This window comes from Tachyglossus aculeatus, chromosome 4 (genome assembly GCF_015852505.1).
Source record: "Tachyglossus aculeatus isolate mTacAcu1 chromosome 4, mTacAcu1.pri, whole genome shotgun sequence".
NCBI lineage: Eukaryota > Metazoa > Chordata > Mammalia > Monotremata > Tachyglossidae > Tachyglossus > Tachyglossus aculeatus.
In genome coordinates, this window is record NC_052069.1 from 124,584,831 (window position 1) to 124,608,582 (window position 23,752).

The window sequence follows — 23,752 nt, forward strand, 5'->3', positions numbered from 1 at the left end:
AAATTTTTACAAATGGGGTAATCAGAATAAATGGACTTTCCAGGCAACCACACATATGAACAAATGGAGCTGAGGGACTGCCTAAATAAATATGTAAGAGTCAGAGGGGTTGATGGGGTGATGTGACTTCTGGGAGTTAATGGGGTAAACCTTGCTGGAGGAGGTAGGAATTAACGAGGGCTTTGAAGGTTGGAAAGGCTGTTGGATTAGTAGTGAAGGGGAAGGGCCGGACAAGACATCCTAATGCTTCACTAGCTGATGAGCTAATAAAATCTGCTAATTTTCCTTTCTGATAAACCACTTTCAGATGTCTTGCACTCTGAATCCTAAAGAAACATTATCTGATTTCTTGACTATCCTGTTAAAGGGTTAAACCCCTGCCTCCTGGGGCAGAAATCTCAAATAATAAATAATAATAACAGTAATGATGGCATTTGTCAAGCGTTTCTATGTGCCAAGCACTGTTCTAAGTGCTGCAGGGGATACAAGGTAATCAGGTTGTCCCACGTGGGGCTCACAGTCTTCCACCCCATTTTACAGATGAGGGAACTGAGGCCCAGAGAAGTTAAGTGACTTGCCCAAAGTCACACAGCTGACAAGTGGCGGAGCCGGGACAAGAACCCATGACCTCTGACTCCCAAGCCCTGGCTCTTTTCACTGAGCCACGCTGCTTCTCTAATCACAGTGTTATACCTAAAATAAATAATAATAATGATAGTATTTATTAAGCACTTTATTATGTGCCAAGCACTGTTCTAAGGGCTGGGGTAGATACAAGGTAATTACGTTGTCCCACGTGGAGCTCACAGTCTTAATCCCCATTTTACAGATGAGGTAACTGAGGCACAGTGAAGTTAGGTAACTTGCCCAAGGTCACACAGCAGACAAGTGGTGGTCGGGATTAGAACCCACGATCTCTGACTTCCAAGCCCGGGCACTTTCCATGGAGCCATGCTGCTTCACAGTTATTAATACTAACCCAGGTTAGAGAGTTCTATCCCTTGGTATTAGGATCAAATAGCAATCAATCAACCAATCATCTTGAGTACTTAGTAGTATGTTCGTTTATTCAATTGTATTTATTGAGTGCTTGCTGTGTGCAGAGCACTGTACTAAGCGCTTGGAAAGTACAAGAAATAAAGAGAGACAATCCCTACCCAACTACGGGCTCACAGTCTAGAAAGGGGAGACACACAATCAAGTAAAACAAGTAGACAAGCATCAAAGTAGGTATATATAATTTTAAATATATACACATCATTAATAAAATAAATAGAATAAATATGTACAAATACACACAAGTGCTGCGGGGTGGGGAAGGGGGTAGAGCAGAGGGAGGGAGTAGGGGCAATGGAGAGGGGAGGAGGAGCAGAGGAAAAGCACATGAATGTGTCTTTTTTTGTTATATTATACTCTTCCATGTTGCCAACTTGTACTTCCCAAGCGCTTAGTACAGTGCTCTGCACACAGTAAGCGCTCAATAAATACGATTGACTGATTCCATGTGCTTTGTACAGTGCTTTGCACGCAGTAAATGCTCAATAAATACAACTTACTGATTGCAGAGCACTGTACTAAGTGCTAGGGAGAGTACAACAGAATTAGCTGACATGTTCCCCGACCAAAATGAGCTCATAGTCTAGAGCGATTAATTAATTATGATATTTGTTAAGGGCTTACTATGTGTCAAGCACTGTTCTAAGCGCTAAGGTAGATACAAGGCAATCAGTTTGTCCCATGTGGGGCTCAGAGTCTTAATCCCCATTTTACAGACGAGGTAACTGAGGCCCAGAGAAGCTGGCTCAGTGGAAAAGGGCATGGGCTTTGGGGTCAAAGGTGATGGGTTCAAATCCCGGCTCCGCCAATTGTCAGCTGTGTGACTTTGGGCATGTCACTTAACTTCTCTGTGCCTCAACAGTTACCTCATCTGTAAAATGGGGATTAAGACTGTGAGCCCCCCATGGGACAACCTGATCACCTTGTAACCTCCCCACTGCTTAGAACAGTGCTTTGCACATAGTAAGTGCTTAATAAATGCCATTAAAAAAAAAGGGGGCTTAGAACCCCAGCCCTTAGAACCCATGACCTCTGACTCCCAAGCTCGTGCCCTTTCCACTAAGCCACACTGCTTCTCCAAAGCAATGAAGAATGTGTTCCAGAAACTCTCCCATTTCAGGGAATGGCTTATGAAAGCCAGTCTTTTGCCATAAAGGCTGCTAAAGTGGCCCTGAGTCCTTGAACAGGATTGCTGTCGACTGCTTGTGTCATTTCTGGCTCTCATTTGTGATACTAGAACCATCTGATCGAGAAGACAAAAGGTAAATAGACCTGCCCCAACTAAAATGAAAGAAAAGCAAATACACCTTTGCCTCTGAATCTGTTGAAAGGCGGCAACTTCAGAGAGCTCAAACTAGGAGTGGTTTTTTGCCATGCACCCCCGGGGAGGAACAGAAAATCAGCTGAGAAACTGCAATCAACCGAGTCATGTGCTACTTCCCCTGACAGGAGCCATATACAGTAAATACTTCCTGCATTCCGAACCTCAAAACTCCAGGAAGCCTCCTGATCAGAAAAGGGAACAATAATCTCAACTAAACTCAGCACAAACAAACGCCCTCCCTATTGGGAATAAATATTTTATTCACAGAGAGTACCAGAATTGTGAAAACTAGATGTCAAGGGTGGATGTACAATGAATCCAATTTCAAAGCGAATTACAAGTATAGTGAATGTGTTCAGTGAAAGGAATTGAAGTGTATTCAAAAGTGTATTTTGAAATCAACGCAGATTTTCAATATGTTTGGGTATTCTGGGGCCCTAATAGTTCCAAACACAATCAATCAATCGTACTTATTGAGTGCTTACTGTGTGCCGAGCACTGTACTAAGCGCTTGGGAAGTCCAAGTTGGCAACATATAGAGACGGTCCCTATCCAACAGTAGGCTCACAGTCTAAAAGGGGGAAGACAGAAAACAAAACCAAACACACTAACAAAATAAAATAAATGGAATAGATATGTACGAGTAAAATAGAGTAATAAATATGTATAAACATATATACAGGTGCAGAGCACTGTACTAAGGCGCTTGGGAAGTACAAGTTGGAAACATATAGACAGTCCCTACCCACCAGTGGGCTCACAGTCTAAAAGGGGGAGACAGAGAACAAAACCAAACATACTAACAAAATAAAATAAATAGAATAGACATGTACAAGTAAAATAGAGTAATAAATATGTACAAACGTATATACATATATACAGGTGCTGTGGGGAAGGGAAGAAGGTAAGATGGGGGGGATGGAGAGGGGGACGAGGGGGAGAGGAAGGAAAGGGCTCAGTCTGGGAAGGCCTCCTGGAGGAGGTAGAATATTGGAATGTAAATGATAAAGTTATGCTAAAGTAAAGGGGCTTTGCCGGCTCTGCCAACTGTCTGCCAAATCCCGGCTCTGCCACTCGTCAGCTGTGTGACTTTGGGCAAGTCACTTCATCATCGTCAATCGTATTAAATCGCATTTACTTCACTTCTCTGCGCCTCAGTTACCCCATCTGTAAATTGGGGGATGAAGACTGTGGGCCCCCCGAGGGACAACCTGACCACCTTGTAACCTCCCCAGCGCTTAGAACGGTGCTTTGCACAAGGTAAGCGCTTAATAAAAGCCATCATTATTATTATTAAAGGGGAGAGGGCCGGAAAGAGGCAGTGAGTTAAGGGGGGGGCCTCCAGCGTTTAAAACAGTGCTTTGCACATAGTAAGCGCTTAATAAATACCGTCATCATCATGGAGGGTCCACAAACTGGGACGTACCTGTCTATTCTATTTATTTTGTTAATATGTTTGGTTTTGTTCTCTGTCTCCCCCTTTTAGAGTGTGAGCCCGCTGTTGGGTAGGGACTGTCTATGTTGCCAACTTGGACTTCCCAAGCGCTTAGTACAGTGCTCTGCACACGGTAAGCGCTCAATAAATACGATTGATGATGATGATGACGTAACTAGGGAAGGGACTGAGGGGGACGAGATCCCGGCAGGGTTGCTAGGCGGGGCGCCCCCCGGCAACGGGGGGGGGGGGGAAAGGATGGGGTCGGCAAGCAGCGGAGGGAATGGAGGAAGGGGGGCGACGCTTAAAGGACTCCCCCATGACACTGTGGGGGACGTCGGCGGGACCCCCGCCACTCACCCGCCGCCGGGCGACAGGAAATCCGCGTCGTCCTCGTCCGCCATCCCGAACATCGCGGCCCCGGCCTCCTCCTCAGGGGCCCGGCCTCCTCCTCAGGGCCCCGGCCCCTGTCGCAAAAGCCGCCGCGCTCGCCCCGCCGCTTTCCGGCCAGCGACCGTCCCGTCAGGAGGGAAGGTGGGCGGGGCCGACGGGAGAGCCACGTGACGTGCCGGAGGGCCAATGAGGCCGCGTGATTCCCCGAGCGGGGCGGGGCCTGGGGCTCGGCCAGTCATGGGGGGAAGGGGGCGGGGCGGTTCGCGAGCGCTCGAAGGTGATTGGCTCTGGGGAGAGGGGGCGGGGTCTAGGGATCGGCCAGTCATAGGGGGAAGGGGGCGGGGCGGCTCGCGAGCGCTCGAAGGTGATTGGCTCCGGGAGGAGGGGGCGGGGCCTGGCGGGAGCCGGCGGCCGACCCTTCGGGCCGGACGGGGACAGTGAGGGGGGACGGCGGCGGTGGCGGAGGTGGTGGTGAGTGCGGCCCCCTCCCCGCGCTTCCCCTCTCTTCTATCAATCAATCAATCGTATTTATTGAGCGCTTACTGTGTGCAGAGCGCTGTACTAAGCGCTTGGGAAGGACAGCGACCTTGATCCCACCCCCCCCGCCCTTCCCCTCTCTTCTGTCAATCAGTCGTATTTATTGAGCGCTTACTGTGTGCAGAGCGACCTTGATCCCCCGCGCTTCCCCTCTCTTCTATCAATCAATCGTATTTATTGAGCGCTTACTGTGTGCAGAGCACTGTGCTAAGCGCTTCGGAAGCACAGCGACCTTGATCCCCCCCCACCGCGCTTCACCTCTCTTCTATCAATCATCAATCGTATTTATTGAGCGCTTACTGTGTGCAGAGCACTGTGCTAAGCGCTCGGGAAGGACAGCAACCTTGATCCCCCCCCCCCCACCGCGCTTCCCCTCTCTTCTGCCAATCAATCGTCTTTATTGAGCGCTTAGTGTGTGCGAAGCACTGTACTAAGCGCTTGGGAAGCAGAGCGACCTTGATCCCCCCCCCGCGCTTCCCCTCTCTTCTATCAATCAATCAATCGTATTTATTGAGCGCTTACTGTGTGCAGAGCACTGTACTAAGCGCTTGGGAAGGACAGCGACCTTGATCCCCCCCCCGCGCTTCCCCTCTCTTCTATCAACCAATCGTATTTATTGAGCGCTTACTGTGTGCAGAGCACTGTACTAAGCGCTTGGGAAGGACAGCGACCTTGATCCCCGCACTCCCCGGGCCCTGCTCCATCCCCTTTTAGACTGTGAGCCCACTGTTGGGTAGGGACTGTCTCTATATAATAATAATAATGATGATGGCATTTGTTAAGCGCTTACTATGTGCAAAGCACTGTTCTAAGCGCAGGGAGGGATACAAGGTGATCAGATTGTCCCACGTGGGGGCTCACGGTCTTCATCCCCATTTTACAGAAGAGGTAACTGAGGCTCAAGAGCAGTTAAGTGACTTGCCCAAGGTCACACAGCAGACACGTGGCGGAGCCGGGATTCGAACCCATGATCTCTGACTCCAAAGCCCGGGCTCTTTCCACTGAGCCAAGCTGCCTCTCCAGCTTGTTGCCAGCTTGTACTTCCCAAGCGCTGAGTACAGTGCTCTGCACACAGTAAGCGCTCAATAAGTACGATTGATTGATTGATCCCCGGGGGCCTTGCCCTGGGCCCTCCGCCCGGGACACGGCCGCCCCCGGCCCATACTCTGGGCCCTCCCCGCGGTGTTCCCTCCCCTCCGAGCTGCCAGCGCCGGCTGAATTCTTTCCTTCCTTCCTTTGCGATATTCCTTTTTTTGGGGGGGTGGGGGGATTGTGATGACCACCTCCTCGACCTTGCCCTCCATTCCCACTTCCGGGCCTCCTTTCCCGTCCCCATTCCTGGCCCGTGGTCACGGGCCTCGGACTGAGAAACCACGTGGGGTTGGGTGGGGGGGTGGACCCTAAGGTATTTGTTAATCGCTTATTACGTGCCAATCGATCAATCAGTCGTATTTATTGAGCGCTTACTGTGTGCAGAGCACTGCACTAAGCGCTTGGGAAGCACAAGTTGGCAATGTATAGAGACAGTCCCTATCCAACAGTGGGTTCACAGTCTAAAAGGGGGCGACGGAGAACAAAACCAAACATACTAACAAAATAAAATAGACTAGATATGTACAAGTAAGATAAATAGAGTAATAAATATGTACAAACATATATACAGGTGCTGTGGGGAAGGGAAGGAGGTAAGATGGGGGGATGGAGAGGGGGAGAGGAAGGAAGGGGCCCAGTCTGGGAAGGCCTCCTGGAGGAGGTGAGCTCTCAGTAGGGCCTTGAAGGGACAGGCACTGTGCACAGCTCCGGGGTAGATTCAAGCCGGTCAGGTTGGACAGAGTCCCCGTCCCATGCAGAGTTCACGATCTTGATCCCCATTTTATAGATGAGATGGCAAGTGAAGCGACTTGTCCAAGGTCACACAGCAGACAAGTGGCGGAGGTGCAATTAGAATTCAGGTCCTCTGACTTCAAGGCCCGTACTCTTTACAGTAGGCTCCTACTAACAATAACTGTGGTATTTGTTCACCTCTTACCATGTGTCGGGCACTGTGCTAAGCGCTTGGGACAGTACAAGCAAATCGGGTTGGACACAGCCCTTGTTTCATGTGGGGCTCACAGTCTCCATCCCCGTTTTACTGATAGGGTAACTGAGGCCCAGAGCAGGTGTTTACATGCCCAAGGTCACACAACAGACAGCAATGGAGCCGGGATTAGAATCCATGACCTTCTGATTCTCAGGCCCGTGCTCCATCCACTACTCTATGCTGCTTCTGTGTTGGGCAGGAGTAGGGAGGGCTTGGAAGACCGAGGGTGAGCTTCATTGGGCCAAAAAGATGGGCCAAACCAGAGATGGTTCATGGTCCACCGACGGAAGGGCTTGCAGGCCCCTCGTCCCCCTCTCCATCCCCCCCATCTTTACTCCTTCCCTTCCCCACAGCACCTGTATATATGTTTGTACATATTTATTACTCTATTTTACTTGTACATATCTATTCTATTTATTTTATTTTGTTAGTATGTTTGGTTTTGTTCTCTGTCTCCCCCTTTTAGACTGTGAGCCCACTGTTGGGTAGGGACTGTCTCTATATGTTGCCAACTTGTACTTCCCAAGCGCTTAGTACAGTGCTCTGCACACAGTAAGCGCTCAATAAATACGATTGATTGAATCCGTCTGGGTTCTCCCGGAGAGTGGGGTCTGCAGGACGCCCCTCCGGCGCAGCGCCGACCCCTGCCACCTCAACTTCTCCCTCTGGTTCTGGGTGGTGGAAAGCGGACATTTTTCAGGTGCTAATTACCTGCCCCCTCAACTGCCTCCTTGAAACTTCGCTTCGCTAGTTACGCGACCCCCCCGAGCAGGCCCTACTGAGAGCTCACCTCCTCCAGGAGGCCTTCCCAGACTGAGCCCCTTCCTTACTCTCCCCCTCGTCCCCCTCTCCATCCCCCCACCTTACCTCCGTCCCTTCCCCACAGCACCTGTATATATGTATATATTTTTGTACATATTTATTACTCTATTTATTTATTTACTTGTACATATCTATTCTATTTATTTTATTTTGTTAGTGTGTTTGGTTTTGTTCTCTGCCTCCCCCTTCTAGACTGTGAGCCCACTGTTGGGTTGGGACTGTCTCTATATGTTGCCGGCTTGTACTTCCCAAGCGCTTAGTACAGTGCTCTGCACACAGTAAGCGCTCAATAAATGCGATTGATTGATTGATCGATTTGTTCCCGCTTCTACGTTGACCTCTTATCCTTTTCCACCGTTGTTTAAGGCAGGAACGGGCAACCGGTGTCTCCTTTAGCCCGTCGTCACCCGAAAGATTGAGCTCTTTCTATTCCTTAGGTTCATTAGTTCAAGTTGTATTTTTTGAGCGCTTAACTGTGTGCGGAGTACTGAGCGCTTGGAAAGTACAATTCGGCAACAATTAGGTCTTTATTTGGGGATTGTTTAGCCCCCTCCTCCTGAAACGGGTGTCTGGAGACTACCGGCCTTGGATTTAGAGGATTGGGAGATACTGATACCGTTTCTTCTGGGCTAAACCGAACTGCTCCGGCTTTCCAGTCCCTCCTTCTGGGCGTGTTGTATTAAACCGTTTGGGCATCAGGGGTTGATTGCATTTCCAGCTCCCCGCAGAACACTGAACTAAGCGCTGAGATGGAAATTAGACACGGACTCCGTCTGTCGAGGGGCTCGCAGTCAGCCCGTTGTTGGGTAGGGACCGTCTCTATATGTTGCCAACTTGTACTTCTCAAGGGCTTAGTACAGTGCTCTGCACACAGTAAGCGCTCAGTAAATACGATTGAATGAATTGGGAGAAAAGGAAAAATAGTGCTCGGCAATTACTCTGTCCGGGATTCTTCAGGACTCGAAATGCAACGTGGCGTAGTGGAAAGAGCACGGACCAGAAAGTCAGAGAACCGGGGTTCTAATCCCGGTTCATTCATTCAATCGTATTTATTGAGCGCTTACTGTGTGCAGAACACTGTACTAAACGCTTGAGCGGTTCTATCTCTTGCCTGCCGTGTGACCCTGGGCAATCACATAAACGTCTGTGCCTCGGTTTCCTCATTTGTAAAACGGGGATTCAATACCTCTTCCCTTGGACTTCGATTGTGAGCCCCATGGGGACAGGGCCTGTGCCTCATCTGATTATCTCGTGCCTAGGGTTGACACATTGAAAGCTCTTAACAAAGACCACAAATATCATCATCCTGCCCTCATTTTCCAAGGTGGGACAACTGAGGCAAAGAGTGGATCTCTCGGTGATGAACCTTCTTAAGCCTGTTCAGGTTCTGGAGGGAGGGTGGAAGGGGATCAGGGTAAATGGATCAGGGTAGTTGAGTGCCGACCGCTCTGCGGAGGGTACGATACCGTATTGGAGGGTTGGTCGACGGGATCTGAAGGAGTTTACAGTCTCGAGGGGAGGGGAGGGGAAGGGTGGAGCTAAAGGCGGTGCCCCCTTGATTGATTGATCGATTGATGTCTCGATATACGGGGCCGGACGGGGACAGGGTCTGCAGTTGAGCAAGACGGCGGCTGGAGTAGCGGTGAGTGGGGTAGCCCCCTCTTTGCACTTCCCCTCTCTTCTAGCGCATCTCTAATAGTGCATCTCTAATAGTTCAGCGCTTAGAACAGTGCTTTGCACATAGTAAGCGCCTAATAAATGCCATCATTATTATTCTAGCGGCTTCTATCCCCCCGCATCCATCCCCGGGGGTCTTGCCCTGTGCCCTCCGCCCGGGACACGGCAGCCCCGGGGCCCAGCTTCGGCCGAGTTCCTTCTTTACTTTGCGGGGTGCTGTGGTGGGAAGGAGGGGGTGTCCTGATGACCACGTGGGGGTAAGGGGTTTTATTATATTTGTTAAAAGCCCTGGAATAGGTTCAAGCTAATCAGGTTGGACAAAGTCCCTGTCCTGTAATAAAAATAATAATTATGGTATTTGTTAAGCGTTTACTATGTCAGATACTGTACTAAGCGCTGGGGTGGATATAAGCAAATCAGGTGGGACACAGTCCCTGTCCCACATGGAGCTCACAGTCTTGATCCCCATTTTCCAGATGAGGTAACTGAGGCACAGAGAAGTTAAGTGACTTGCCCCAGGTTACGCAGCAGACGAGTGGCGTAGGTGGGATTAGAACTCAGGTCCTTTGACTTCCAGGCTCTGGCTCTTTTGACAAAGCGAAACAACTGGAGGAGAGTGGATCTCACAGTGATGAGTCTTTGCAGTCCCTGATTCAGGTTTTGGGATGAGGGCGAACTGAGGCCTGGGTGAATTGGATTGGGTCTAATAATGCTGAGATCTGGTACATAGACTCCATAAACACCTGCGTATTGAGATTATCTCAGGAAATGCATCTGCCAGTTCTGTTCATTCATTCAATTCATTGACAAATTAGAATATCTTCCTCAAACTTAGTGAGATAGCTTTATACATGGGACCCAGCCTCACAGCGGTGTTGAAATATCCATCTTACAAGACTTTTTTTCCAGGCCTTTTCAAATGTATCATTGTCATGATGCTAAAGCTTCTGTTCACATTGAGAGGCCAAAAAACAGTACCAACATCCCATTTTCTTTGGCATGGCTGGTTGAGTGCCCTGAACTTAGGACTTTGCTCTAAATCCTACTTAACATGATATGTATTTGTATATATATATATCCAGGAGACAAGGGTGACAGCTCCCTGTACCCCCACCCCCAACACCATTTCCAATCAGGAGAGCCTTGCAAAGTTAAGGTCTTGCTGCGGATCAAGTGATTTATCCAAGTTGTAATGGAAATGAAAAATAGCCCTTACAGAGATTCACTGCCCTGCTGCTACAGTCCTGATTTTCCCAGGTGAATGGAGGTAATAACACTGTCTCAGGAACCCACATGAGTTTTCTAAAGTTAAGGGAAGATGGGTCATGAAGAAGCTTCTGACTGGTGGATAAATTGGAATGTTGACTGACTTGGGGGTCCTAGGCGATAAACAACTTTCTGTTGCTACCATACTTAACCTTTTCTCCCCTGCCCCTTCCCATACATTTCAGTAAATTCTTTTCAGGAAGGAATGTAGGTGTGCACATACCCAAGGGAAAAACAAATGTTCTTGAGTAGCTGAAGATGAGGTGAGAAGGAGGTCCTTTACAGACTCCTTTATACTTACCAATGCAACATCGGTAGTCAGGAGAGAAAAAAAAGGTTCATTCATTGCATTTTTTGAGCTCTTACTGGGGGCAGAGCACTGTACTAAGAGCTTGGGAGAGTACAATACAATGATGAACCGACACATTCCCTTGCCCACTTACAGTTTGGTGGGGGTACGACTACAGGCATTAATATAAATTACAGATATATACCTAAGTGCTGTGGGGCTTGGACAAGGGTTGGGGGAGGACAAAGGGAGCAAGTCAGGGTGGCACAGAAGAAGAGAAAAGAGGGGTTTTGTCAAGGAAGGCCTCTTGGAGAAGATATGCCTTCAATAAGGCTTTGAAGCGGGTTGAGAGTCATTGTCTGTTGAATTTGAGGAGGGAGGGCAATGGAAAGGTTGAGTGGCCACCCCACCTACCTTCCCTGTGCAATAACTGCACTGGAAGAATACTACTTTGCTCTAATGGGCAGGGAATGTTGTGCAATCCAGCATTGTGAGTTGCAAATGTTAAACTGCAGACATCTGAAATGGAAGTTCCTAGAGGAGGTTGGAAGGTGGTCCAGAGCAGCCTGCATTGGGTGAAGTCAGTGCTTATTTCCCCAAAACTTCCAAATCTGCACGTTCTTAATAGTAATAATAATTGTGGTATTTCTTAAGTGCTCACTTTGTGCCAGGCATTGTATTAAGCACTGGGGTGAATATAAGCAAATCGGGTTGGACACAGGTCCTGTCCCATATGGGGCTCACTGCCTCAATCCCCATTTTCCAGATGAGGGAACTGAGGCACAGAGAAGTGAAGTGACTTGTCCAAGGCCGCACAACAAACAAATGGCAGAGCCGGGATTAGAAACAGTGACCTTCTGGCTTTCAGGCCCTTGCCCTCTCCACTTTGCCATGCTGCTTCTCTAGCACAAGCACGTTCAACCCTTCTGCTCCCAAGTCGTGAATGGTAATTGTTCCTACAGAACAAGTCACTGGGTTCAAGGGCTTCGGTTGCATCCCAAACTGGTATGGACCTTTGTCCAACTGATCTTATCCTAGTGGATGGAAGGAGTCCCCTGGGTCACAGGGGCCGAGGACTCAGCAGGTCATGAAGGGAGCAGTGCCACTTGGCTGGACGCTGCACACTCCCCTAAGGCAGCTCAGAGGGACAGTGGAGTTGAACAGGAATAGAGGCAAGCCTGCGTGTCGGGTGGACTTCAGACTAGAGACTCTGGGGTGAACCAGCTAGAGCCATCTGTATCCACCGAGCTTTCTCTGGGTGCTGCGCACTTCACCCGGTCGCATGAAAGTGAGGGAATAGGCAGTCCTTGCCCTTGAGGAAGCACTCAATAAATATGATTGAATGAATGAATTATAATTTAGTAGGGGGAAGGAGCAGAAACAGGTTGCCAAGTGCATAGTAGGAGAGAGAGTGAAGGTATCAACAATAAGGTAACTAAGCAGTGGCATAAGCAGGATGGGGGTGGGAGGGGGGTTAATTTGGGAAGACCTGAAAGCCAAAGCCTGTAGGAGGAGGGCTCTGAAGGTTGGGAGGGAGGTAGTTTGACAGCGCTGAGAAGGGGTGGGCAAGCATTTCAGGTCTGGGAAAAGGCAGTGGGTCAGAGGTGGGGAGACTCAAGCAGAAGACAGTCTTAGAAGTTATTAGAGAACTGGCATGGGATGATGCGTATGTTAGATGTGTAATTTCAAAGCTGTTCAAAGTCTATTTATGCACCCTAGGCACTGAACATTCCTTTAATTGATCCAGGCCTGTTCCATTAACCTAATTATCATTCACTAAACGGTCTTCATTAATTAAAGTATTCCTGGCAACCTAAATTCCGTGAGACTTTTGAGCGTTAATTATATTTCAGTTTTTAAAAGCCCTTCTCAAACAAAATGGTACGTAGAGGCCTTCCAAAATTCATGTGCAAATTCTGTCTCCTGCCCTTGGGCACCTCCTTCCCAAGCAATTCATAAGCAGGCAAACATTATGATTTGGGCTGTTCAAACTTTATATAGTTTGAACAAAGGGACGTTCCTGATGAGGGCACCTTGTCTTGTTTTTTGCCCACCTCTGGTGTTAAAAAGAAATACAATCAAAGCTCTGTGCTCTCCCATTCTGTGTCTGGCTGCCTAGTTAATAGTTAATTCCCTTTAAAAAGCTCTTTAAAGTGGCAGCACAGTCTGATAGATAAAATCCTGCAGTACTAGCATGAAAACTTTAACTCTAGGCCAGTGCTTTCCCCATTCAGAGTTTTAGTTGTCGCTGCTGTAATATGGGAGTAATTCTAATGATGGTCTGGTTATAAGAATGGGCCAAAGCCGGGATTGGCAACCTTTTATTTTGCAGATGAGCCAAACAAAAATGAAACTCTGTGGAGCAGTTGGTTTACACAGAGCCACACAATTCATGTCCCTCACCACGGGGCAGGTGATCTTATTAGGGAAAGGGGAGAAGGGAAGGAGGGAGGGCGGATGGGGGATGGAGTGAGCACCCTTCAGAGAGCCCCTCAGCAATAGATAGCACCATGTCGGTCAGAGAGGACCACTGGGTGGGCAAATGGGTGCTCACCCCCAGAAGGCCACATCCCAGGTACCATGGTTGGTGGCTGCAGAGGCTCCTGGGGCCCCCAGGACCCAGGTTCACTGCTCTAAGTGAAGATTCCTCACCCAGGGAGGGACTTTCTTCCTCCCTCATCCGTCAGAGGGAGGGATGCCCAGTCCTCCCCTCCACAGGATGTCCCACAACTCTTTGGGTCAGCCTTACCCCATCACTCCTCCCACTCCTGCCTGCAACCCGTGATTTCTCCCCTTCCCCTCCCAGCTCTGAAAAGTTATTGGGTCAGGAGACTCAGATCATTTTTCTACAAAAACGTTCGGTCCGTGTGGCTCCAGTTGTTGCCCAGTCACCTCCGCATTAAACAGAAACTCCTTACCATTGGCTTTAAAGCACTCATCATCTCGCTACTCTCCTAATACAACCCAGCCTGCACACTTCACTTCTCTAGTGGCAACCTACTCACAGTACCTTGCCTCCGACCTCGCCCATGCCCTGCTTTTGGCCTGGAACACCCTCTCTTCATCTCTATTAGACTATTATTCTCATTAGACAACAGACTATTATTCTCCCCACCTTCAAAGCCTAATTGAAGTTGCATCTCCAAGAGGCTTTCCCTGACAAAGCCCTATTTCCTTTTCTCCCACTCCCTTTTGTATCACTCTGATTTACTCCCTTTATTCACCACCACCCAACCCCATAGCACTTAGGTTCATATCCATAATTTATATTAATGTCTGTCTCCCCCTCTAGACTATCAGTTTATTGTGGGCAGGGAATTTGCCTGTTATATTGTTACTGTACTCTCCCAAGCACATAATACAGTGCCATGCATACAGTAAGTGCTCAAAAAATGTGACAGAATTGAGTGGGGAGGGAAGGGGCATGATGGGAGAAGGGGAGGGAAGCGGAGGCCACAGTCCAGCTCCTGCCCATCCCATGGGGCAGATTCATAGTTCCCTTTAGCACCGGCAGGAGCAGTGGAAAAAGGAAGGGGCAGAGGGATTTGGTAGGACCAGTGTTTGCCTCACCTGGCTGACAAGGTTGGGAAAGGGGTGATGGGAGTGGGAACTTACATCCCAGACTTGGTGCCGAGGGGAGCGGGTGGGAGTGGCATTCATCGCACCTGAGCTAGCCGATGCCCTGGCACTCTCCAACCTGTGGCTTAGCCCCCTCTGCAGCTGGCATAAGTTGCTCTTCGTCACTGCGTGCGTGGTGTTCTCACCCTGTCATTCGGGGTTGCAGGGAGCCACCATCTTGGTACAGTCATATTTATTGAGTGCTTACTGTGTGCAGAGCACTGTACTAAGTGTCAAGCACTAGATAGTTGATGGCATCAGAAGGAGCATGGCCTAGTGGAAAGACCATGGGCTGTTATTATTATAGTCCTTTCATGAGTGCTTACTGTGTGCAGAGCACTGTACTAAGTGCTTGGGAAGTACAAATTGGCAACATATAGAGACGGTCCCTACCCAACAACGGGCTCACAGTCTCGAAGGGAGAGACAGACAACAAAACAAAACATGTAGACAGGTGTCATAAACATCAGAATAAATAGAAATACAGCTATATGATAATAATAATGGCATTTATTAAGCACTTACTATGTGTCATAGCACATTGAATCCACTGTTCTAAGCACTGGGGAGGTTACAAGGTGATCAGGTTGTCCCACGGGGGGGCTCACAGTCTTAATCCCCATTTTACAGGTGAGGTAACTGAGGTACAGAGAAGTGACTTGCCCAAAGTCACACAGCTGACAAGTGGCAGAGCTGGGATTTGAACCCATGACCTCAGGCTCCAAAACCCGTGCTCTTTCCACTGACCCACACTGCTATATGCCCATCATTAACAAAATAGAGTAGTAAATATGTACAAGTAAAATAGAGTAGTAAATCTGTACAAATATATACAAGTGCTGTGGGGAGGGGAAGGAGGTAGGGCGGGGGGGATGGGGAGGAGGAGGAGGGGGAAAAAGGGGGCTCAGTCTGGGAAGGCCTCCTGGAGGAGGTGAGCTCTCAATAGGGTTTTGAAAGGAGGAAGAGTGGTAGCTTGGTGGATGTGTGAAGGGAGGGCATTCCAGGCCAGGGGAAGGGCGTGGGCCAGGGGTCGATGGCAGGACAGGTGAGAACGAGGCACAGTGAGGAGGTTCGCCACAGAGGAGCGGAGGGTGCTGGCTGGGATGTAGAGGGAGAGAAGGGAGGTGAGGTGATGGAGAGCCTTGAAGCCGAGAGTGAGGAGTTTTTGCTTGATTCGTAGGTTGACAGGCAACCACTAGAGATTTTTGAGGAGGGGAGTGACATGCCCAGAGCATTTCTGTACAAAGATAATCTGGGCAGCAGAGTGAAATATAGACTGAAGCGGGGAGAGACTGGAGGATGGGCCATCAGAGAGGAGGCTGATGCAGTAATCCTTGCCTCACTTCTGGCTCACAGTGTAAGTAGGAGAACAGGCATTGAATCCCCACTTTAAATATGAGAAAACTGAGGTACAGAGAAGTTGTTACTTGTCCAAGGTCATATTGCAGGCAAGTAGCTGAGTTGGAATTAGAACCCAGGTCCTTCGACTTCCAGGCCCAGATTCCCTCCACTAGACCACAGAGTTTCATGTACCGTGAGGCTGAGGATAGGGTGAATAAATGGTGCAAACTGTTTTGCCTAAATTATGTTCATTCAGCCACTCAGATGTCTTTATTTGGCGCTTACTGTGTGCAGAGCACTGTACTAAGCACTTGGGAGAGTACAATGCAACAATAAACACATTCCCTGCACACAGTCTGGTCCCAGGTGGGCTGCACAGGCAGGGGCAGTAGTCAGTAGGGCAAGGGAAAAGGACGGGAAACAGCCAATTCTTGAACTGAGCACAGAACCACTAGCCACTAAGGAGGAAGGAAAACAGGGTGGAGAGCAGGAACCAGGAGACTCTACATCTGACAGCAAGGCGGAGAGCCAATCTGGCAAAGATGTAGGACCAAGCTGGGGCCTAAAGGAGCAGGGAGAGGGATTGGGCCAGGAGAAAAGGCCTTGCAGGGCGGAGGTGCCAAAGCCTCACCAAGTGATGGCCCCAGCGGACGGACAGCGGGGCCACGCATACACTAAAGACTCCATGAAGCCATTGAGAAAGTGGTTCAAGTAGGGCCTTGGATGTCTTCTCTACACTTTTTTTTTTGTATTTTAGCTAGCTAATATTCTGTGGAGTTTCCTACTTAATGGTTGTGCTATTTTGTTAAATGCTTACTGTGTGCCAGTCTCTACTAAGCACTGGGGTAGATACAAGATAATCAGGACCAGGTGTTGACTCCCAATTGTGCAGGTGAAGTGGCCAGTCCCTGTTGGACGTAGGCCCTTACACTATTGCATAACTTCCCCGCCCTTTGCGTTTGTGTTTGTTTGCCGTATCCAGTTGGAGTAGTCGCATGTTGGCCAGGTAAACACATTGCTTTCCAAAGACCTTTGAGAGGAATTCAGCTGTACACTTGATCGCTTTGTGTAAAAGGATGGGGATGGGTCTAGGAAATAGGAGCTTCTGGGTGCTTAGACCCCAATGCCACAGATACCCCTGCTCTTTCCCAGCCACCACAATAGAGTTGAGTGGGGAGTTGGTCACTGTGGTGACAAAATTCTTAGAGGAATAGCACCAGCAGTGAGCCCAGTTCTGCACAGAATGTGAGATTTTAAAATGTTCTTGGCCTTAAATGTTGACTCACAAGATTGTGGTTGAAGAGTGTGAGCCCCTGTGGGACGGGACTGGGTCCAACCTGATTAACTTGTATCTTTCCTGAGCACTTAGTACAGTGCTCTGCACACAGTAAGTGCTCAAATACCATTGATGATTTTCCCCAGCAGTTAGAACAGTGCCTCACATAACATGGTCAGTGCTTATCGATGTTGAAAAAGAGTGCTTCGGGAGAGGAGTTAGCTAAAGCAAGAGCCTTCTCTTTTTTTAAGTGGTATAGTTGTGGTATTTATTGATGCATTGCACTAAGCACAAGACAGTCCCTGCCCATAAGGAGCTTACAAGGACAGGCAGACATAGAATTAAATAAAATTGAATGTTAATCAGCTATATATATTTACCCAAGTGCTGAGAGTGGACATGAGTGCAAAAGGTGACTGAAGGGTTGAGAAGATTCGGGGACCTGTTTGTAGGAAAAGCTTTTTGGAGGCAGTGGGATTTTTAGGAGGGCTTTGAAATGTGAGGGGTTGAGGTCTGGAGAATTTGTGTTTGGATGAGAGAGGTTCCAGACCCTAGAGAAATGTGAACCGGGGGTCAGAGGCAGGCAATATGAAAGTAGGATACCACCCAGGAGGTGGACTAGGGAGGAGGAGATAGCAAGCAAAAGAGTAGCAAGTGAGGCGAATCAGTTGGCACAGTGGAGAAAGTTGGCGGAGCGCCCTGGTGCTGTTGATATGGAGGGAAATGGGCAATCACCCTCATTTTGTGGAGAGGGAAATGTTCCAGGAAAATGGTCCGGGCAGCAGGGCAGTGCAGTGCCTGGGCTGAAACGAGCAGAGGCTGAAGGTGGAGAGACCAGCAAGGAAGCTGCTACAGTCTTTCAGCTGTGGTAAGATGAGTGTGTGAGCCAGAATAGCAGCTATATGTTTCCTCAAATATTCTTTGAGGAAAAATCCACAGCTTTTGGTCATAGATTGCAAGTGAGAATGACAGGAGAGTTTTGTTTTTCGTTTCCTACTGCATTAGGAGCTTACTATGTGTTCAACACTGGGGTAGATAGCTATGAGGGAGTTGAGGGGGATCCATCTCGGGGAAGATGGTCAGGTCAGTGGGGATGGGAAGAAGAGAAGTTAGGTCTTGGGCCTATTGAGTTTGAGATGTCGACAGGGCATTTATGTGAACGTGTCTGGGAAGCAAGAGGCAGTGTGGGATTAGATAGCAAAGGAGAGGTCGGGAATGGAGGGGTAGGCCTAGTGGAAAGAGCACAGGCCTGGGAGCCAGAGGATCTGGGTTCTCATCCTGGCTCTGCCACTTGTCTGCTGTGTGGCCTTGGGTAAGTGCCTTCACTTTTGTGCCTGTTTCCTCATCTGTAAAAAGGGAAGTCAATTCTACTCCCTTCTACCTGTACTAAGTCCCCCGTGGGACCTGATTATCTTGGATCAACCCCAGTGCTTAGTAAAGTGCTTGGCTCATAAGTAAGCACTTGACATACCATTAATCGTTATTCATTTTATTTTCTGTCTGCTGTGAGTTTGAAGATTTTAGAAGGGTCAGCTGGCATTTTAACTGTTCACCCTCGCACACGGCTGGATCGTGGAATCTGTGCTACTCCAGTCTCTGATGGAAAGGGTTCATCCGGTGTGCCCGTCCATTGCTTTTCCCCCAGGATGTTCTCTCTGCCTGTGGGTAGGTTGAGGAGGGTGAGGACCTGGCAGATCTATTCAAAGGAGAAACTTGAGAATTGGATCGTGGAACGACGGCCTAGAAATTGGTCTCTGCTGTCCCCTTTAGAATGAGCAGAGTATTCCTCTCTAAACCAGAGTAAAGCTCTTTAATTATCTGTTTCTAATTCCTTAGAATGGTTTGTATGCCTTTTGTGGGCATAAAAGTATAGTTTGAGGTTTTTCTGATTGATTGCTTATTAAGGAATTTCTGATTGATTGCTTATTGTTGCCAGCTTGTACTTCCCAAGCGCTTAGTACAGTGCTCTGCACACAGTAAGTGCTCAATAAATACGATTGAATGAATGAATGAAAGGAAATAATAATGATGGTATTTGTTAAGCGCTTACTATGTGCAAAGCACTGTTCTAAGCGCTGGGGAGGGTACAAGGTGATCAGTTTGTCCCATGTGGGGCTCACAGTCTTAATTTCCATTTTACAGATAGGTAACTGGGGCACAGAGAAGTTAAGTGACTTGCCCAAAGTCACACAGGTGACAATTGGCGGAGCCAGGATTTGAACCCATGACTCTGACTCCAAAGCCCATCTGGTAGCCTCTTCAAGTGATTCATTTCAGACTAAGAGCTCATGGTGAACTCATTCAGTACCATGGCTTCAACTATCATCTCTATGCTGATGACACCCAAATCTACATCTCTGCCCCTGCTCTCTCTCCCTCCCTTCAGGCTCATGTTTCCTCCTGCCTTCAAGACATCTCCATCTGGATGTCTGCCCGTCATCTAAAACTCAATGTGTCCAAGACTGAACTCCTTATCTTCCCTCCCAAACCCTGCCCTCTCCCTGACTTTCCCATCACTGTTGACGCCACTACCATCCTTCCCATCTCACAAGCCTGCAACCTTGGTGTCATCCTCGACTCCGCTCTCTCGTTCACCCCCCACATCCAATCCGTCACCAAAACCTGCCGGTCTCACCTCTGCAACATTGCCAAGATCCGCCCTTTCCTCTCCATCCAAACCACTACCCTGCTCGTTCAATCTCATCCTGTCCAGACTGGATTACTGCATCAGCCTCTTCTTTGATCTCCCATCCTCCTGTCTCTCCCCACTTCAATCTATACTTCATGCCGCTGCCCAGATCATCTTTGTGCAGAAATGCTCTGGGCATGTCACTCCCCTCCTCAAAAATCTCCAGTAGCTACTAGTCAACCTACACATCAGGTTAAAACTCCTCACTCTCGGCTTCAAGGCTCTCCATCACCTCACCCCCTCCTACCTCACCTCCCTTCTTTCCTTCTACAGCCCAGCCCACACCCTCCGCTCCTCTGCTGTGCCTCGTTCTCACCTGTCCCGCCGTCGACCCTGGGCCTGGAATGCCCTCTCTCCGCACATCCGCCAAGCTAGCTCTCTTCCTCCCTTCAAAGCCCTACTGAGAGCTCACCTCCTCCAGGAGGCCTTCCCAGACTGAGCCCCCTCCTTCCCCTCCCCCCCCACCTGACCTCCTTCCCCTCCCCACAGCACCTGTATATATATATATATATATTTGTACATATTTATTACTGTATTTATTTTACTTGTATATATTTATTCTATTTATTTTATTTTGTTAATATGTTTTGTCTTGTTGTCGTCTCCTCCTTCTAGACTGTGAGCCCGCTGTTGGGTAGGGACCGTCTCTATATGTTGCCAACTTGCACTTCCCAAGCGCTTAGTACAGTGCTCTGCACACAGTAAGCGCTCAATAAATACAATTGAATGAATGAATGAATATGCTAGAGGGAAACAGTATGGCTTAGTGGATAGAGCACGGCCTAGGAGGCCGAAGGACCTGGGGCCAGGTAACATGTCTGCTAATTCTGTTATATTGTACTCTCCCAAGTGCTTAGTACAGTATTGTGCACATGGTAAGTGCTCAATAGAGAGCATTGATTGATTCTAATCCCGACTCCACCACTTATCTGCCGTGTGACCTTGGACAAGTTACTTGACTAAACTCTGCCTTAGTTACCTCTGTAAAATGGAGATTAAAACCATGAGCCCCATGTGGGACTCAGGGGAAAATGCTAGAGGGAAACAGCGTGGTCTGGTGGATAGAGCATGAGCCTGGCGGTCAGACGGACCTGGCTCTGCCACTTGCCTGCTCTGTGTCCTTTGGCAAGTCACTTCACTTCCGTGCCTCTTTGCCTTTGCCATTTGTGAAATGGGGATTAAGACTGAGCCCCATATGGGACATGGACTGTGTTCAACCTGATTAACTTGTATCTACCCCAGTGCTTAGTACAATGCCTAGCGCATAATAAGCATTTAACAAATACCATTTGCAAAAAAAGTTAGTCCACAGGCCATTTCTGCCTCTTCCGCCACCAGTGGACTCCAGCTCATCCATTAGCATTCACCTCAGTCCCTCTTTTCCCTTTTTCTGCCAGCTCTGGGCCCCCGCAAACCCCCCTCCCAAACAGCTTTCCTTTATTCATAGGTGGTAATAAGTAATTATAATGACAGCTTGAATTTGTATAGTGCTTTTATTTTTCCGAAATGCTTTCACAACAATTATCTCGTTTTTATCCTCACAACATTTCGGTGAGGTAGGTAGAGGTAGGTATCATTATCCCTATTTTATAGACCATGAACGAGGTACAGAGAAGTTGTCAGTTTGCCTGAGGTCACTCAGCAGCCCAGGAGCAGATTGGGAACTAACAAGAACACAGGTTTCCCGACTCCAAAACCTTTCTCTTTTCACTAGTTCACATTGCAAATGGAGAAGCGCTCTTTCCACTTCCACCTGAAGAATGGAAGGCAGAAGGCGAGTTTGTGTTACTGAGGCTGGTGATGAGTGTGGATTTTTTCAGGCCTAAAAGATTTAGAAACAGCATTTAAAATATGGTGAGCCTGCTGCCTTCCTCCTCTAGCCTTTCTGCTTCTAGTAACGTTTGGGAGAAGTAGAACCTGCCAGTGCCAGAGCATACAAGGCATGCTCTCTAATAATGTAAGATCAGAACTGAACAGCTCTAAAAAATTGATTCATCATATTTTGTTCATTTCAACCCTATGGGCCGTGGGTGTAAATAGTAATTGAATAAGTGAATGATTAACATCAATTGTGAATGAGGAATTGAAAGGAAATTCTCTGTTTTGGTTTGTTTTTTGGTTTCTATTTTTGAAGGATCTGGGTTCTAATACTGGCTCTGCCACTTTTGTCTGCTGTGTGACCTTGGGCAAGTCACTTATTCTGTGCCTGTTACGTCATCTGTAAAATGGGGATTAAGACTGGGAGCCCCGTGTGGGACATGGTTTGAGTCTAACCTGATTACCTTGTTATCTACCCCAGGCTTAGAATAGTGCCTGTTGCATAGTTAAGTGCTTAACAAACACCATTAAAAAAGTGGGGGGAATATAAGTAAAAAATTAAAGATTGAAAGGAAATTATCTGGTTTGTTTTTCTGATTCACATGCATTCAAAATAGAAATTTTGCTATTGGGTATGATTTAAGTATTTATCAACCAATGGTATTTATTAAGGACTTATGCCCAGAGCTCCAAACTAAACGCTTGGGACCATTCAGTAGAACTGGGGACACGTTTCCTGCCCATAACGAGCTCACAGTAGCCACAAGTAGCCTACATGTCACCGGCTCGAGCTCCCCTCACAGGTGGCCGATGCCACAAGTTCTTATGACCTCTGTGCCAAGGATTAGGTCTTGGAAACTTTAGGTCCCAGCATGCGGCCTGCCCAGAGAGACCACCCACTTGAAGATGCACGCTAAGACCTGTAGTCCCAATAGATGCCGTCTCTAAATTAAAAATTATGGGCTTCTGCTCTAGAATGTTTCACAACCAGGCAAGGCCCTTGGACCCCTGCCAACTGCTCTTGCAAATTAGAGAAGGCCCCAGCGGTGTTTTCAGCTCTGCCCCTTCCCAGAACTCCAGGATCTTATCTATTAGGTGCTTCTTTAAGGTGCTTCCTTTGGACCCGAAGGTTTCGTGGGGGTCGGGGCGAGGCCCCAGAGGAAGGCCTGTTTCGGAATTGGCACATGAGCAGTACCCAGGCAGTGGCATCCCTTGGGGCTGTACCCCATCTTGGTCTTATTAGGTTCCCTAGTTATCGTGGGGGGACGTCACAAACCAATCAGGATCTGGCAGGTAGCACTTTCCATTCCTCTCACCCCTGATATTAATGGGGAAGCAGCAGTGGACCAGAGCAACTGAGAAATGGACTCGTTGAATGTAGGTGGGTTCAGAGGAAGCATAAGTGGAAAGAGGTCGCGCTAATTTAGCCCTTAATGATGAAGGGTCCTGGCGGGTGGACTAATGTCATGAGATGAGGAGTCCCAAGTGCTCTGTTGTCGTCTTAAACCGTCTCTCCTTGCAAAGCCGGTTTGGTATGGTGCCTGTCATCCCACATTCTTTGGTTCATCTTGTCTTTGTTCAAACTGGAGGATGAGCTCTTTCGGGAATTTCACCGAGAAGTTAGTGATGAAAGTGGGTATCGGCTGTCTGGCTGCAGGGTAGTTGTTACACTAAGTTTTTCTATAGTGCGCTGGTGACATTCCTGATGAGCTCCACAATCAGGAAAACTCATGATAGGGAATGTGCGCCTTAATTGTTTCCTTTTGGACATCACCATTGTGTTCTTCCAGCTCAGTGTGCGTCATGGGAAGAACCTCTAATTCCCAAACAGCATTCCACCCGAAATGCAAAATGAAAACACACGTTATAGAATTAGCTGTAGACACATACTAGCATGGGGGAAGGTCTCCATAGTCACTCAGCTGGAAGTTGAAAAGAACCTGTAGATACTGTTGAAGGACTTGGTCTGATTGGCTCCCTTTGTCAGTTGTATTTACTGAACGCTTGCTCTTTGCAGAGCACTGTACTGAGCTCTTGGAAGAGTGCCATACAACAGAGACGGTAATAATAACTATGGTGCTTACTATGTACCACACGTTGTTCTAAGCACTGGGGTAGGTACAAGTTAATC

The 23,752-nt window shown here is 48.3% G+C and overlaps 2 protein-coding genes across 3 annotated transcripts in view; one reads left to right on the forward strand and one right to left on the reverse strand.

Moving 5' to 3' along the window:
* FKBP15 (FKBP prolyl isomerase family member 15) overlaps positions 1–4,258 on the reverse strand; it is a 54,002-nt gene extending 49,744 nt beyond the window's left edge. The window contains exon 1 of the mRNA XM_038744747.1: positions 4,176–4,258. Coding sequence (XP_038600675.1) covers positions 4,176–4,228 — 53 coding nt within the window. The 5' untranslated portion in view covers positions 4,229–4,258. The remainder of the gene's footprint in view (positions 1–4,175) is intronic.
* A 36-nt stretch (positions 4,259–4,294) lies between these two features.
* Positions 4,295–23,752, forward strand: part of SLC31A1 (solute carrier family 31 member 1) — a 37,934-nt gene continuing 18,476 nt past the window's right edge. The window contains exon 1 of one of the 2 annotated variants that reach the window (XM_038744746.1): positions 4,295–4,349. The gene's annotated coding sequence lies outside the window, so the exon portion shown is untranslated. Of the gene's footprint in view, positions 4,350–4,636; positions 4,680–23,752 lie in introns of those variants that run through there. The other variant, XM_038744745.1, reaches the window with a different exon arrangement.